We start from the raw sequence: 18,389 nt of genomic DNA, 5'->3' as shown, positions 1-18,389 counted from the left end.
TTAGACCCAGATGACCTGAACAACTATAGACCGGTGGCGAATGTCCCCTTTTTGGGCAAGGTTCTAGAGCGGGTGGTTGCCGGTCAGCTCCAGGCGCTCTTGGATGAGACCGATTATCTGGATCCATTTCAATCCGGTTTTAGGCCTGGTTTTGGCACTGAAACAGCCTTGGTCGCCCTGTACGATGACCTTTGTCAGGAGAGGGACAGAGGGAGTGTGACTCCGTTGATTCTCCTTGATCTCTCAGTGGTGTTTGATACCATCGACCATGGTATCCTTCTGGGGAGACTCGCGGAGTTGGGAGTTGGAGGCACTGCTTGGCAGTGGTTCCACTCCTACTTGGCGGATCGTCACCAGAAGGTAGTACTTGGGGAACATTGCTCGACACCTTGGACTCTCCATTGTGGAGTCCCTCAGGGGTCGGTTTTGTCCCCCATGCTTTTTAACATCTACATGCAGCCTCTGGGTGCCGTCATCAGGAGTTTTGGAGTGCGTTGCTGATGACACGCAGCTATATTTCTTCTTTTCATCCTCTACAGGTGAGTCTGTGGATGTGCTGAACCACTGCCTGACCGCGATAATGGACTGGATGAGAGCTAATAAACTGAGACTCAATCCAGACAAGACCGAGACACTGTTGGTGAATGCCTTCCCCGTTCAGATGGTGGATGTTTACCCTGTTCTAGATGGGGTTACACTCCCCTTGAAGGAACAGGTTCGTAGTCTGGGGGTGCTTTTCGATCCTTCCTTGTCTCTTGAGGCGCAAGTGGCCTCGGTGGCAAGGAATGCGTTCTACCACCTTCGGTTGGTAGCCCAGCTACGCCCCTATCTTGACAGGGATGACCTCGCCTCAGTTGTTCATGCTCTGGTAACTTCTAGGTTGGATTACTGTAATGCGCTCTACGTTGGGCTGCCCCTGAAGACAGTTCGGAAACTTCAGCTAGTGCAAAATGCAGCAGCCAGACTGCTGACAAGGACCAGCCGGTCAGCACATATAACACCTGTTCTGGCCCATTTGCACTGGCTACCCATCTGTTTCCGAGCCAGATTCAAGGTGCTGGTCATGACCTATAAAGCCTTACACGGCGTGGGACCACAATATCTTGTGGAACGCCTCTCCCACTATGAACCTACCCGGTCACTTCGCTCAGCAGCTAAGGCCCTCCTCCGGGTACCAACACGTCAGGAAGCCCGGAGGACAGTTACACGATCTAGGGCCTTTTCTGTAGTGGCCCCTGAATTGTGGAATAGCCTCCCCGAAGAAATACGCCTGGCGCCTACGCTGCTATCTTTTCGGCGCCAGGTTAAGACCTGGCTATGCTCCCAGGCATTTTAATGTGTTTACTTTTATATTTCTGTGGTTTCTGTTTGTGTTTATTATTGTTCGGCTGTTTTTATTATGATATTTGTATTTTAATCTTTTTGTACACCGCCCAGAGAGCTATTTGCTATGGGCGGTTTAAAAATGGAACAAATAAATAAAAATAAATAAATAAAATTAGAGAGTAGTGGGGTGAAGCTTTTTCCATAACTGTATTTCCATATGAGAAAAGGCTTGGCCTGTTGAATTTCTGCCTGCCATACAGCTGTTAAAGGCACAAGACCCCTGTTTTTCCCCAGTGCCTGTACCTGCTTACCTGGAAGAAAGCCCAATTAAACACAAAAACAATTACTTCTGTGTAGACATATATACCATTGTTTTGTAAATCAACAATAAAGTGAATTCTGGATGAGTCCCTGGTCTTAGCTCCTGCAAAGCAGGAGACATATCTTAAGTCTCTTTGCAAAGTGTTCACATTTATCTTTTGGGGGACGGGGATTCCAAAACATTCACCCACAATTATTGTACGATAATATTTGCAGAAAATAACTTCTAGGCACTATCTGATCTAAAGTGAACCCAGAAAAGGAAGAGTCATCCTAGTTGTTAGGGGACAAGGAAAGGCAAACTACGGAGGGCAAGACAGTAGCTCTTTAGAACCCCAAGGATTTCTATTGCTTGGTGTCGAAACAACTCACTTATCAATCATAGCTCTGACTTCAATAATTGGCTAAAAACACAGATAGGTCAGAGCAGCCATGCTGATTCAGTTTACACAAATTGCTTAGAAGGACACCTGCACATTTTGCTTCATAACTTTCTTTCTAGGAGGCTAGAGACTTACTTTTCTTTTAAAAAAACCACAGCCCAGATGCTGGGCTATCTGCTAGGGGTACCTAGGCCTTCGAGGGTGTCATGGTGCCTGTGAGTGACAGGTTGGCAACCTCTGATCTATCTCATGTGGAATTTTGTAACAGTCCAAAAGAAGTAGTGCATAAAGAATCAGAAATATCCCCTTTAACATTCTTGAACAGTGTTCTAGTGCTCCTTCAGAAACTAAAAGAAGAAATGTTAACATATTGAGCTGAACCTTATAACTCACTCCCAGACTTTGAAATACATCTCTTTTGCTCTCCTCATTTACTGGAAAAAGTGAGGCCAGCATAAAACTCCTTGAAACTACGCAGTCCATATGCTGTCATCATGAACACAAGTTTTCATCTACACATACATAAATATAAATTCACTTGGTACAGACATAACTAGTTTGGGCCAATTTTCCAAAACAATTTCAACAATGTTTTTCCTGAGCGCAACATTTCCAATGTAATCTTCCACAACCAGGTTGCTTAAATTTATGGCATCTCACAGGACACTTAATGTAAAACAATCAGGTTCCTTTACAAGCTGTAAATGAAACAGGAAACTATGGGCTTTGCAAGAGAAAATGTCTCTGATTGAACCTTTCTCCCAACTTACAGTTTTTGTTAACCTTCTAGATAACAAAAGCAATTCCATCTCAGAGAAGTGGGGGCTACAAGCATCTTTCTACAGGCATTCTATCTACAAGGTCTTAGAATGTAGATAGTAACGATTAATTTTGTTTAGCTATTTATAATAACAAGTATAGACCGCTAGAAGTCTGCTTCTTTTCTTATATATTTGCTATTGTTATCTAAGACGCATCTGTTGTTATCAAGATGTAATAATTACTGCATTTATATCAGAGCTTGGAAGATTATTTTTAAAAAGTAATAAATGTCAATTACTGTTACATGGCCCAAAAAAGTAGTAATTACAATCACAACTGCTGTGAAAGTAACTTATTACTTCATTGTTAACTCAAAAGTATCACTACAATTACATTTAAGTTACTTTTTTAAAAATCGCCTACAAGGTGCTGGCCTTGGCTGCTGCACATCTAAGTAGCCAAAACAACATTAAAAATAAACACACACACACAGAAGGTAGTACAATTTTTTTTTATCCGCAAGATTAACTGAACAGGTTTTCTATTGTGGTGCTTGAAGGCATGCCTGTGTTGTGCTGCAGAAAACAACACAGCGCCCCTTTCAACTAAAATACATTTTGATCAGTATGGCAATCCCCTATCATCAAAGAAAAATGCAAACTTTTGTACTTTACTAGTTGCCTTTGTAATTTTTCTTGTCAACAGTATAACTTAGAGATAACTTCATCCTGTACATATTTACCAGGGAGTAAGTCCCATTGAACTCATTGGATAGACATGCATGCACAACTGAACTGTCAGAAGTAGAACTTAAGAGACATAAAGTAGGTAAACAGAAAATGCACATATCAAAAGTAATCCACCAGCATAAACATTATCCCTTCTCCTGCAATTAGAAATGTGGTCTTGTCCAGCATACAGTGAAACTTTGGAATTTGCCACCACAAGAAGCAGTGATGGGCACCAACTTGGATGGCTTTAAAAGAGGATTAGACAAATCCATGGAAGATAAAGCTCTCAGCGGCACCCAGCAATGATGGCTATGTTCTACTTCCACCATCAGAGTCAGTCTGCTTCTGAATATCAGTTGCTGGGAATACAAGCGAGGAGAGCGCTGTGTGCACGCAGGTCCTGCTTGTGGGCTTCCCTTTAGGGCATCTTATTGGTCACTGTGAGAACAGGATGCTAGGCTAGATGGGCCACTGGTTGGATCCAGCAGGCTCTTATGTTCTTGTATGTATTGCAACAAACAAGAAGTTACTTGTGGGACCTTACAGACCAGGGATAGCCAACGTGATTCCCTCCAGATGTTTTAGGACTACAATATCCATCATCCCTGATCATTGGTTATGTTGTCACGATGCTGAAGGTGGTTCCTAGTTCCCAGTTCCTTATTTGCTTGAAAGTTCAAAACACTAAGAAACAAGAAAAGTCCACAGCTACAGCAACTCCAAGCCACAGTTAACATGTCTCTGAACCCCAAAATATATGTTGGGGTACCCCATATCATATATCTCCGTGATCTGGGGACTCTCCCCGTCAAGAATAACAACAAATTCGTTCAATCAAAAGTATCAGTCTTCTGAAATGCTCATAAATGCATAATGATGTCATAAAATCATACGAAATAAGTAACTGAGGGTGCCCACCCCAAAATCTACTCTAGACCAGGACAAATCATACACCCCAGGAAAGGGGAGGATGTCTTCTACAAGACGACTATGCTTCCCACCTGGCCCAGAGTTTCTGTTGGATTCAGGGGATGTATAAGGGCATCTATGCACAACCAAAAGAGACAAAAAGCGAAGAAAAGAATAAATATCTGGGGGTGTTCACCGCAAAATCTTCTCTAAGCCAGGACAAATCAAATACCCCAGAAAATGTTAGGGTGTCCTCTATGCTACGCCAGTGCTTACGGCCACTACTTATGATCTATGTGGATTTTTAAATTTTTTTGTACTGGGCTTCCCTGTTACTTACTTTGTTATAGCTCAATTATTATTTTTAAAAGCCATTGATGTTAATGACAGAAGGACTTGTGGCAGGGTGAAACAACAATGATTTCTTGAAAGAGATATAATTTTACAGATGACACTCTAAAGTATGCATGGATGGCATCTCATAGAACACACTCTCCCAAATGCATGGAGGTATGATATGTGGTGCCCCAAATCATCTTTTAGGATGGGCACTCCAGTTTCTCATTTCTTTCCTCTACATATTCACTATTTTTCTAATACATATATGCCCTTGTCTGTACCATAAATACAAAAGGAGCTCTGAACTGGGTGGGAACCCTCTCCTGCATGCATGGATGTAAGGTAGCGCCCAAAGCATGTTTTGGGGTGGGAACCCGCAGTTCCTTATATACGTTTTACACTGCTTGTTGTGCATAGATGCACATATCAGTTTTGTGTGTCCACAATAAAATCTATTCCAGGCAGGATGCAGTGGCATCTCGTTGACGACACCCTCCCCTTTGCTCAGGTGAATGAAGTTTCATGGCCCACAGCTGAATTTGGAATGGTCACCCCAAATTACATATTTTTATCTACTTAAGCTTCATTATTTTAATTCTGCATAGATGACTTCATGAGTGCCCGGGCCCAGCAGAAACTCTGGGCCAGGTGGGAAGTACTGGCATCTTGTAGAGGACACCCTCCCCTTTCCTGAGGTGTATGACTTGTCCTGGCCCAGAACAGATTTTGGGGTAGGCACGCTCAGTTACTTATTTTTTATGATTTTATGACATCATTATGCATTTATGAGCATTTCAGAAGCCTGATGATTTTGATTGAATAAATTTATTCTTATTCTTGACGGAGAGAGTCCCCAGATCACGGAGATATATGATATGGGGTACCCCAACGTATATTTTGGGGTTCAGAGTCATGTTAACTGTGGCTTGGAGTTGCTGTAGCTGTGGACTTTTCTTGTTTTATACTGTTTTGAACTTTCAAGCAAATAAGGAACTGGGAACTAGGAACCAACTTCAGCGTTGTTATATTGTCTGAGACTGATGGGAGTTGTAGTCCAACAAACGCCTGCAGGGCACTATGTTGAAGACCCAGTTAGATTAACACAACTCCCTTCCCACCTACCCATCTGTTTCAAACACATCTCTTAAATTCTATGTCTGACAGCGCATTCCTTTCAGAAGTAAAAATTAATCTGCAATTCTATATACTTATCCATTTAACTCAATGAGGCTTAATCTGGAATAGACATATATAGGGCTGGACTCTACCAGAATACATTTCAGAGGCTATACTTTATTAATGCTGTACCAACTACAACTACCAGCTGCTGCTTATGTACATATATTGTCTTAGCCTAAGCTACCTCATAGGGTTGTTGCAAAGATAAATGGGGGAGGGAATGGCAATGGTTATGGCATTTACAAATCAAAAGTAAATCTGGGGAGGGGGGCACACACAAGTAATAAGATGTCCGACAGATAGAATGTTAACAGCTTTCCCCTTAATTGTATTTCCATAGTACAAAAGGCTTATTCCATTTATTTTCTGCCTGCCCCACAGCTGTTAAATCCATAACAGCCTGATCTCCTGCAATGCCAACCCTAAACAATGCAAAGAACTCAAGTAAAAAAAAAAACAACCACCGAATTTGGGCATTAAAAAAAAAGAGAACATCTGTAATAGCATGAAATACGACATTCTCAGGCAAAAAGAAAGTTATGAGACAGTAAACATAAAAACCCACACACAAAACCTTGACAAACAGCAAAAAAATACTCTGAGCATGAGCAGTTTCATATTTTAAATTTTTACTTCTCATTGTTTTTGCTTATTTACTGCCTTGGGTCAGTCCCTAACTCTCAGACTAACCTACCTCACATGGCTGTTGTGAAGATAGAGAAGGCAGAATTACAATGGCTGCAAAAGGAAACCAATCCAATACATGTCTACTCAGAAGTAAGCTTTACTGGGTTCAGTAGGACTTACTCCCAGGTAAGTATGTACTCCAATATACACTTGCCTGGGAGTAAGTTCCATTAAACCCAATGGAACTTACTTCTGAGTAGACATGTATTGGATTGCAGGTTAGTCCTTGTAGCGTATAGGCATCAAATTTTACTTGCCTTAACCAGATTGATGCATGTTTGTACTATAAAGTGTCATTTTTTCCTCTCCTCCCCCCTCCACAAATTGGTACAGCTTCAAGGCTTCAACCAATCCTTATCTTGCCTAATTAGTACAATATACCCAATTTGATTTACCTGGGAGTAAGCTCCATTACCCCCTCTAGGATGCAAACCTTAACGTGGTGGGAGGGGGGTTTGAGAGTGTTGAAGAAGCTAAGAACAATGCTGTCAGGAGTCTGGACCAAGAGGCTAGACTCCTAGCAGGGGCACCCAAGGCGGAATGGTCCTGAAACACCAGACTAAGATGCATCCAAACTCAGAGGAAGACAATGGTAAATCACCTCTGAATAGCTCTTACCACGAAAACCCTATGAACAGAGTATCCAAAATGCAACACGAGATAGTGCTGGAAGATGAGACCCTCAGGTCAGAAGGCACTCAATGAGCTACTGGGGAAGAACAAAGGACAAGTATGAGTAGCACTGTGACTAATGACGCAGCTGGGTCAAAGAGGACAACAAAAAGGGTAGAACAAGAGCCCTGTTCCAAAAGATTAGAGAAATGAAAAGGAAATTTAAACCAAGAGTAGGGATGTTGAATAATCAACAGGGGAACACACTGACTGACTGAGATGAAATAAAAGGAAGATGGAAGCAATACACTGAAGAACTCTATAAAAGAGAAGCCAGGAGGACAGATTCATTCAAGGAGGAAAACCAGAAATTTTAGAATGCGAGGTGAAAGCTGCTCTTAAAATACTCGGAAGAAGCAAATCACCAGGAATAGATGGCATACCAATACAGTTACTACAAGCTGCTGAGACTGAATCTGTCCAAATTTTGACAAAAATGTGTCAAGAAATATGGAAAACTAAACAATGGCCCACAGACTGGAAGAGTTCCATATACATCCCAATTCCAAAGAAAGGGGATCCCAGGGAATGCAGTAATTATCGAACTATTGCCTTAATATCCCATGCAAGTAAAGTCATGCTCAAGATTCTACAACAAAGGTTCTTACCATATATGGAGCGAGAAATGCCAGACGTCCAAGCCAGATTTAGAAAGGGAAGAGGCACCAGAGATCATATCACAAACATACGTTGGATAATGGAACGGACCAAGGAATTTCAGAAGGAAATCACCCTGTGCTTTATAGATTACAGCAAAGCCTTTGACTGTGTAGATCATGAAAAACTATGGAATGCTTTAAAAGAAATGGGGGTGCCACAACATCTGATTGTCCTGATGTGCAACCTATACTCTGGACAAGAGGCTACTGTAAGGACAGAATATGGAGAAACTGACTGGTTCCCCATTGGAAAGGGTGTGAGATGGGGGTGTATTTTATCACCCTATTTATTTAATCTGTACGCAGAACATATCATACAGAGAGCGGGATTGGACCAAGATGGAGGTGTGAAAATTGGAGGGAGAAATATCAATAATTTAAGATATGCAGACAATACCATACTACTAGCAGAAACCAGCAATGATTTGAAATGAATGCTGATGAAAGTTAAAGAGGAAAGCACAAAAGCTGAACGTCAAACAGACTAAGGTGATGACAACAGAAGATTTATGTAACTTTAAAGTTGATAATGAGGACATTGAACTTGTCAAGGATTATCAATACCTTGGCACAGTCATTAACCAAAATGGAGACAATAGTCAAGAAATCAGAAGGACTGGGGAGGGCAGCTATGGGAGAACTAGAAAAGGTCCTCAAATGCAAAGATGTATCACTGAACACTAAAGTCAGGATCATTCAGACCATGATATTTCCAATCTCTATGTATGGATGTGAAAGTTGGACAGTGAAAAAAATGGATAAGAGAAAAATCAACTCATTTGAAATGTGGTGCTGGAGGAGAGCTTTGCACATACCATGGGCTGCAAAAAAGACAAATAACTGGGTGTTAGAACAAATTAAACCAGAACTGTCACTAGAAGCTAAAATGATGAAACTGAGGTTATCATACTTTGGACACATCATGAGAAGACATGATTCATTAGAAAAGATAATAATGCTGGGAAAAACAGAAGTGAGTAGAAAAAGAGGAAGGCCAAACAAGAGATGGATTGATTCCATAAAGGAAGCCACAGACCCGAACTTACAAGATCTGAACAGGGTGGTTCATGACAGATGCTCTTGGAGGTCGCTGATTCATAGGGTCGCCGTAAGTCGCAGTCGACTTGGAGGCACATAACAACAAAGCTCCATTAAACATAAAGAGACTTACTTCTGAGTAGACTTGTATATATTGTACTGTAAGTCAGCTATACAATAATTTTTAAGAAGCACCTGGACAAGTGCCTGTTTGCTACTCTTTGCATTTGCTATGCGGAGGAGGATTTGCACAAAAGAGCTTCCAGGGAATATATTCCTCACAAGACGAAGATGCATCCTGTTTGTTAGGACGAAAGGAAGGGCAGGAAAGAAAACTGAATGCAGGAGCTCTTTAGGACACTGGCTGCTTGCTGCTGCCAGCCCCTCGCTCACCGGCGCTTTTGGCTCTGCTCGTCTCTCTGCTGGTAGGAGAGGAGAGGTGGGGAGGGAGGCAGAAGCCACTACTTAGAGCTTCCTGTAAACCAAGTTCAGTCTTGCACACACACCTTTTGAAAATATGTAGGATATTACTACTGATTGACTTTGACTTTGCAAAGCTACTGAAGACCTACAAATCGCAATCGTTGTCAAGGTGGCTTCCTGTGTAGCTTACTCATGTACTGTGTATTTATGGGTACCTGCAGGCAAAGGAGTGACTCAAAGAGCCACCCCATGTCTAAAACAAAGGAATGTGAAGTCAAAACAATACATAGTGGCACTTACTTGTGTGTAAAGATGCATAAGAGTGAAATGCACAACACTGAAAGTGATTATAAAGAATGATCCACGAGCAACATGTAAAAAGAGTGAAAATCATTGAGCTGGGAATGTGCTAACAGGAGTGCCTCCACAATCTAGTAGGCTACAGAAGTTAAACAACACACACAGACCCTCAATATGGAGAACAGACATGGCTTCTCTGTTTAGATAGGAGACTACAAGCTGCTGTTTTAATTCTGGATAAAAAGTGATATACACATTAGCTTTGAAAAATTCGGTACACATGATCATTTTGGGACTATGATGCAGATATCCCATTTTATAGTGCTACCTCTTATTTCAAAATATCACAGAAGTACATTACATCTACACTACCAACTGAAACTGGTATAACAGTTCTCCGAAGGAAACCTCAGAGAGGAGGAGGGTAAGATTTTCTTGCAGAGAATTGTCTCCACTGGCACCAAACCACAAGTCACAGAATTCTTTAGGACAATTCATAAGGCATAAACTGAAGATTGCTGTATATATATTCCCTGAAACAGAATGGATCTCTCTTATTATACAACCACGAGGGTGCCTGTATGCTATAGTCAGCATGGATGTTTCGCATTCCGCAATGTTAAATTGAAAATACCCCCATGCCATTCTGAGGCTTCCCATAAGCTCATTTCAAAACCTTACAAAACTTATAGTCCTGAACTCAGAAACGCTTGCTTAACAACCCTGTCAATTTTCATGGTGATACACAAAACAGTCAGAGAGAATGAGAGTTTAAAGTGGAAAAAGAGAGAGAGAAAGAGCAGACCCCTTTTGGACTTCTTTCTGTCAGAGTTCTTATTATCTGTTGAAATTCATTAAAAATCAGCCATGTTCACAGAGTACCTGTAATCCTAATGCTGCCTTTGCCCCATACTCTGACCTTCATCTTCTGCAGTTTAAAAGTTAAAAAAATACCTGGCTGATTTTTAATTAAAGAAATTATGGCTTGAACTCAATGATAATGTCGGGCATGCTCAGTAAAAACCACCTGTCAGTGTTCTAAAAGCCAGAGTTACAGCTGCTTGGCTTGCTTAATCAGGGGGGCCACAACCACACCAGACCTTTATTTCACTTTAGACAGTCATGGCTTCCCCCAAAGAATCCTGGCAAGTGTCATTTGTGAAGTTTGCTCAGTCTCTTATTCCCCTGATAGAGCTCCAGTGGCCAGAGTGGTTTAACAGTCAGCCACTCTGATTGAAGCTCTGTGAGGGGAACAGGGCATCTCCCAGCAACTCTCAGCACCCTTCACTAACTACCCAGGATTCCCAGGATTCTTTAGGGAGAAGCCATGACTATCTAAAGGGAAATAAAGGTCTGGTGTGGATGTGGCCAGGCACAGCTTTGGTTTAAATTTGGGTGGGAGGCTACATGTGCCTGCTATAGAATAAAAAGGTGGGGGAAACCCTGAAAAAGAATGATACTGTTCACAATGTTTTCCCTTTGGAATGGAAAGTGTCTTCCCCTCTGCCCAGTGCCCACCCACCCAATCTCCTCCCCTCCCCCTCCCCCTCCCCACCCTCCCCCTCCCCTCCCCCAGGTCAGTTTCACCTATTCTAAGCATGACTGCACAGGAGTAAATCCCAATGAAGTCAAAAAGCATGCAAATAATCAAACCTGCCCTCCCCTCCTCTCTCCTATCCCCTCCCTCTCCCTTCTGTCACCCTTCCCTTCCCCTCCCAATCCCCCTCCCCCTCCCCCCCTCCCCACTGCCCCCCCATGGTCAGTTTTACCTATCCTACTCATGATTGCAGAGGAGTAAATCCCATTGAACTCAATAAGCATGCAAATGATCAGACCTGCCTTTCCCCACCTTCCCCTCTTTCTTCGTTCTCCTCCCCTGCCCACTCCAGGCCTCTCTCCCCATGGTCAGTTTTACCTATCCTAAGCATGACTGCAGAGGAGTAAATCCCACTGAACTCAATAAGCATGCAAATGATCAAACCTGACCTCCTCCTCTCCCTCCTGCCTGCTCCCCTCCCCTTCTTCCCCTCCCCATCCCCTGTGGTCAGTTTCACCTATCTTAAGCGTGATTGCAGGGGAGCAAATCCCTCTGAATTCAATAAGCATGCAAATGATCAATTCATTCTCAGCAAACTTGCACAGGATCCCATTTCTTAACTTTGAAAAGCAGGGAAATTGGGCTGGTTTAGGTCTGTTTTTAGGCAATCTATTAGTGAGCCCCTAAACACATTATATTAACCATCCACCAGGTGTCAGTATAGTCCTAACGTTCTCAAAATTTGGACTTGTTTTGGCCTGCCTACATGCAATTAGATTATTATGGCTGCAATCCTATACACACTTACCTGGGTGTAAGTCTCACTGAACCCAATGGAGGTTACTTCTGAGTAGGCGTATGTATTGGATTGCAGCCCATATCTCAAGATGTTTACAAGCATTAACAGCTTGTAAGAGTGGGGCCCAAATCAGAACAGGACTCTGGCACTGGAAGAGGGTTTTTTTAACCCTTTCCTCCACATCATTTTCTTGATTATAATCTCCCCAAATCTCTGTCTTCCTTGCCCTATGGGGAAAAATATACAGGATACCATATCTAATGAAATCTCTTAAAATAAACATGAAGAAAGGTCTGTTTAGGCAAAATTCGTATTTTTCTGTGTAGTAGATTCAGTGGTTCCACTCTTGACTATTCTCTTTTTATGCTTCCCCAACACACACACATGCGCTAAATCTATTTTATTACATTTAGGCTGCAATCCAATACATGTCTACTCAGAAGGAAGCTCCACTGAATAAAATGGACTTACTCCCAAGTAAGTGTGAATTGGATTGCAGCCTTAAATATTTAAACTCATTACTTCAATTTGTTTGTCAATTTAAGCATTTCTACTCACCCCCGAACACAGTTTGGATGACATAGCTGACACATTGAATTTCCATCTGCATATTTCCAGACTATTGTATCATTTTCACCCAAAATGCCAGCAGGGCAAGTCTTAACACAGTGAGGACCATCTTTAAAGTGGGCACACTTCAGGCAATTGTCTGGACCCTGTATAAGATATAAGACATTGTAGATATAAAGTAATTATGAGTTTTCAAGCAGTTTTTATATAGCTTATTATTTCATTATCCTACTAACTTTCTGATCCGTGCACATCTCCTTTGTGTTTATGCATTTTTTTTACCTTTAAAATCCCTCATATTTGGTACTAAAGATTTTTTTAAGAACAAACCGATTACTCAGCACTGCTGAGCTGATATTTCAAAGTTTATCTAATGCTAAATAAATTGATTTTCCCATTTGAAGAAGTCTTAATTTTTCAGAAGTAGGTGAATTGATTGGGGTCAGGGCAGGGAGGAATCTGTTCCTTTCATAATAGTTCCCAACTGCATCTAGAAGCCATTAGGAACTTTTTCTGTAATCAGAATTGAGAAATGAGTCATTAATTCAGCTTTCCAAGCAATAATAAATTATTAGTGCAACAGACCCTCTCCATTCATTTTGCACAGGGGCTGTTTTCTGATGCTGCACCCATTCAAGTCTTCTGCTGGAATTGGAGGCTTCTAATGCTCACCCAAACTCATTCATTCATTCATTCATTTATTCCATGTCTCCTTCAGACTGATGCTGATTGTGTACTGGCTGGGGACATGAACACCATGCTATCAGTGTCTTGGGGACAAGGCTACCCAGCACGTTCTTACGGGTCTCTTCATGCATTTGATACTAGGGATGAATGAGAATTCAGCTGAATTTCAACTTAATTTTTTATTTTCTATAATTTGGATACCTAGACTATGTGTATTTGCTTCGTCCTCTGTTTCCCCTCCCTTTCTTTGTTGTCCTCATTTTATTTTATTTAGATTATATGGCTTTTAGGGCATGGACTTGTTTTTATTGTTTTATGTACAGTGCCATGTGCCTGATGGCGCTATATAAATAAATGATAATAACAGTAATTTAGCACCAGAATTTTCAGTGGTCTGCATATTCTCCATCTTTGTGGAGTGATCCTACATGCTCCAAACTTCAGTGGCTTCCCCCCAACACCAGATTTTTCCTCCTCAAATATACTGTTCTTAAATTGATTTTCCTCAAGGCATGACACAGCGGTACATCTCTCTCCCCCCATGCACCTCCACTCGAATAATCCAAGCTCCAAGGGGGGAGAAAGCAAGCCAAGCCTATAATAGCCTATAATAGAGGAGAAGGAAGTGGTGAAGCCGCTTTCCTTTCAAATTATCTATATTAATATTGATATTTTTGGGGAGGAAAAAATTGGACTGGTAAAAGCAATGGATAGTTGATAAACTCAAATTGATACTCTCTGTTGGGTTGACAGAATGCTTCTGAAGTGGCACCAGCCACTGGATCCCATCCCTATTTGATACTAATGGGTACTGAATAGATGAATTGCCTCCAGCCTCCCAGCTGAAAGGAAGTGGGAAGAGACTGCTGGCTGGCTTGTCAACAGCTTCTCCTCATTACCTTTCCAATTTGTTTGCTACTGTGCTCCAACTCTTACATGAGCTCTCAGCCCCCGTCCCCTGATAGATTTACCGATACCTTCTTCCTGTTACATTGCATATATCTGAGCACACATTGGTTTGTGGATTGGGACAACTGTAGCATTGTTAAAAATAAGATTGCAAGATAATATGCACTTACAGGTCCTGTGCAAGTTGCATTGAATTCAGGTAAATTTTGCACCAGGCACTCTGGATGGCACTGGACACACTGCTGATGCCTTTCAAACTCCCGAGGCTCCCTGAAATGGGTAGAAAAGTAAATAAAAATAATAATTGACAAATACTACTTTCCATTGCAGAGCGCTTTAATATTCATGTAGCATTTGTCAGTGGTGAAACACATAATTACACAACAAAAGAATACAGAACTATGATATAGCAGTGGAAAAGGAAACACTGTAAGAAGCCTGTTCTGTCTCTTCCATTGCTATGACACTCAGTCACCCTAATAATTGTGGTAGGGTACTCTGTCACACTGACAACCCGGACAGACAATCCCATTATCTTCAAAGACCAAAAATGTGATAGTGCCAAAGTATGTATGCATGTATATATGTATTTATTTCAAGCAGGAAAAACTGACCATGTCGTCTGCTGAACTGAGGAGGGGCAATAAGATCCCTAGCACTAAACAATAGTTAGCTTCCATGGTGCCCTCCTTGCACTAATGTGCTAACTACACATTCCTCCAGAACTAAGAAACTATAACTTCTTCCTGGTAATCCTGGAGAATTGTGGTATAGCCACCCCTTCCTACTATTATTATATTATTATTATATTATATTTATTAGTCGCCCATCTGGCTGCTTGACCATGCATCATCAGGCAAAATACTAAGGTGCCCACAGCTGACAGATGTGATTACATACACATACACTAGGGGATACCACTCCTGCTCCCTTTGCTCACCTATTTGCCTGCACCCCACCCTACAGCACCCCAAGCCTCCCCCTCTGCCAGGTGCATCCAGAACTCCTCCATCCTGCAGAGTCTCTACCAGGCACCTCCCAGCCCTCCTCCCACCAACTCCACTCCCACCATTCACCAAACCTCTGTCACCTCCCCCCTGGTTGCCAAATCTTCCCCTCCCCCGCCGTCCCCCTCCAGTTGCCTGTGCAAAAGAGTTTACAGGTAGCGTGATGCTTTCAAAAATATAATACAGTAAGATATATATTCATTTGGCTTATATCAGCAATCAGGGACACAAAATGTATTATTTAACAATGCCCTATGTCAAAAACATTCCTGACAGTTATGGAAGACAATACAATTTTGTCAAAAGAACTGAAAGTATGATTAGAGAGAAAAAATAGCAGAAGATGTAATACAGTGCCGTGCAAAAGTAATCAGACCCCTGACCAATGCTCTCATATTACTGAATTACAAATGGTACATTGTAATTTCATTCTGTATATTTTATTTTGAAACACTGAAACTCAACATCAATTATTGTAAGGTGAAGTTGGTTTTATGTTGGGAAATGTTTGTAAGAAACATAAAAAACTGAAACGTGTTGCTTGCATAAGTATTCAACCCCCACACATTAATATTTAGTAGCGCCACCTTTTGCTGCAATAACAGCTTTAAGTCTTTTGGGGTAGGTATGTACCAACTTTGCACACAGTGTTGGAGGGATTTCGGCCCATTCTTCTTGCCAGATTCACCCCAGGTCATGCAGGTTGGTTCGGCATTGCTTGTGGACCATAATTTTCAAAGGCTTTGACTGGGCCACTACAGAACATTCACCTTTTTGTTCTTGAGCCACTCCAATGTTGCTTTGGCCTTGTGTGATCATTGTCCTGCTGAAAAGTGAATTTCCTCCTAAGTTTTTTCAGGTTTTTTAGTGGACTAAAGCAGGTTCTCTTGCAGTATTTCCCTGTATTTTGCTCCATCCATTCTTCCTTTGATTTTACAAGATGCCCAGTCCCTGCTGACGAGAATCATCCCCACAGCATGATGCTGCCACCACCATACTACACTGTAGGTAGGGATGGTGTGTCTTGAGGCATGGGCAGTGGTATGTTTGCACAACACATAACACTTTGAGTTGTCGCCAAAAAGCTCTATCTTGATCTCAACTGACCACAAAACCTTTTCTCACATTGCCACTGGGGCACACTCATGCTTTCTGGCAAACTCCAGGCGTGCTTTCAAAGGGTACCTTTTGAGGAACAACTTCTTTCTTACCATCCTCCCATACAGGCCAGTGTTATGCAGAGTTCTTGATATGGTTAACTGGTGCACCATTACTCACCTCACAGCCCCTGAACTCTGTAGCTCCTGCAAAGTGATTGCTGGCCTCTCTGTGGCTTCTCTCACAAGTCTCCTTGTTCTGGTGCTGAGTTTTGAAGGACGGCCTTTTCTTGGCAGTGCCTGGGTGGTGTGATGCAACTTCCACTTCCTAATTATTGATCCAACTGTGCTCACTGGGATATCCAAACACTTGGATATTATTTTGTACCCTTTTCCTAATCTATGCATTTATATTACATTCTCTCTCACTTCTGTAGAATGCTCCTTGGTCTTTATTTTCCTTCAGATCCACAGCCTGACCAAAGATCCTTCAACAGTGGGGTTTTTATCCTGACAATGTGACACCAACTTTCATGGTTCACAGGTGGAGGCCAATAGTAAGGTAATTGTGTCCCCAATAGGGCAATTGCTTCCATCAGTGTAAACTGGGAGCTTCCACAGCACAGGGGTTGAATACTTGTGCAAGCAACATGTTTCAGTTTTTTATGTGTCTTACAAACATTTCCCAACATAAAACCAATGTCACCTTACAATGATTGATTTTGAGTTTTAGTGTTTCAAAATAAAATATCATAAAGAACGAAATTACAACATACCATTTGTAATTCAGTAATACGAGAGCATTGGTCAGGGGTCTAATTACTTTTGCAAGGCACTGTGTATCGTAATTCAGATCATCTAATGAACAAATCAATTCACTTGCTTTATCCCAGAGTTAAACTAAATACAAAGCAAAAGGACTTATGTGTTCCTGTTCCTACATTTAGGATTTCATCTAATCAGCTATGCCAAACAGTTAATTGGGGGCACAAAAATGCCCATGTTAAACACCTTCCCCATTCAAAGAAGCTGGAAATTCAGACCGCACAGATAACAAGCAGCATTTCAGTTCACAGAGTGGCTCCAACCTGTGACCCTCCAAACTGAGTGCAAGCCATTAGGGGATCCCCATTTCTGCTTCTTTCCTTGGACTGGAAAGCAGGAATGGAGGTTGCCAGGTATCTGGCAGGTCATAATATATGGCTGATTGGTTGAGTTTGGCACAGGAAGCTGTCTTATATAGTGGCAGGCTATTTTGTCCCTGTAGCCCAGTATTGTCTACTGGTCTGTTAAGCCCAGCACTGTCTACCGTGGCTGACAGTAGCTCTCCATGGTCTTAGGAGGCAGAGGCCATTCCCATCATTTGCTATCTGATCCTTTAACTGGAGGATACCATGAACTAAAACTGGGACCTTCTTCATGCAAAGCGTATGCTCTACCTCAGAGCAATGATTCTTTTTCCCAACTTGTGCAGAGAGGTGTGAAAGTGAGCTTCAATCGTACACGCCCTCCACTACTACATGCAAATCCTTTCAAGGCTTATACCTATAAATGCTTATGCAAGTACTGCTTGTTCACTGTATATGGATCATTTGAGTGGGACACATATTTATAAGCATTATTTTCAATTCACATTAAAAGATTCTTCACATGGGGGCGCCTGAGCATCACCCTCATACTTTGCCAGATTTACACCCTGTGTTTAGGGGCTGCATGCAAACCCACCCTTGAGGGGGAAATCACAGTGCCATTTTTAAAAAAGTGACTGAATTATGTTGGTTAATCAGCTGATAATTAAATTCAAACATTATGGGAAGCACACAGTGAATTATTAAAATATAAACATTGGGAGCAGATGGCTCAGCTATTACATGTCAAATAACTTGCCACTAATTAAACTATGTCTGTTCATAATTTGATGTGAAAATATCAAATTTGCCATGTAGGTCAAAGCATCACCTGGAGGGTTTTTTTTTTAAAGGTAGCTTCTGAAAAAGTTGTTTGAAAAGTTTACATACAGTGCGTATTCTGGTTTTGTTGTTCTTGTTTAGCCT

The 18,389-nt window shown here is 41.7% G+C and overlaps 1 protein-coding gene across 4 annotated transcripts in view; it reads right to left on the bottom strand.

Moving 5' to 3' along the window:
* EGFR (epidermal growth factor receptor) overlaps positions 1 to 18,389 on the bottom strand; it is a 253,092-nt gene that overhangs the window by 45,616 nt on the left and 189,087 nt on the right. For 3 of the 4 annotated variants that reach the window (XM_061586830.1, XM_061586831.1, XM_061586832.1), the window contains exons 14-15: positions 14,402 to 14,501; positions 12,624 to 12,781 (exon numbers count right to left, since the gene is read on the bottom strand). In XM_061586830.1, the coding sequence (XP_061442814.1) occupies positions 12,624 to 12,781; positions 14,402 to 14,501 (258 nt within the window). Of the gene's footprint in view, positions 1 to 3,408; positions 4,208 to 12,623; positions 12,782 to 14,401; positions 14,502 to 18,389 lie in introns of those variants that run through there. The other variant, XM_061586833.1, reaches the window with a different exon arrangement.

Source organism: Rhineura floridana, chromosome 10, assembly GCF_030035675.1.
Source record: "Rhineura floridana isolate rRhiFlo1 chromosome 10, rRhiFlo1.hap2, whole genome shotgun sequence".
NCBI lineage: Eukaryota > Metazoa > Chordata > Lepidosauria > Squamata > Rhineuridae > Rhineura > Rhineura floridana.
This window is presented reverse-complemented; position numbering and strand designations above follow the sequence as displayed.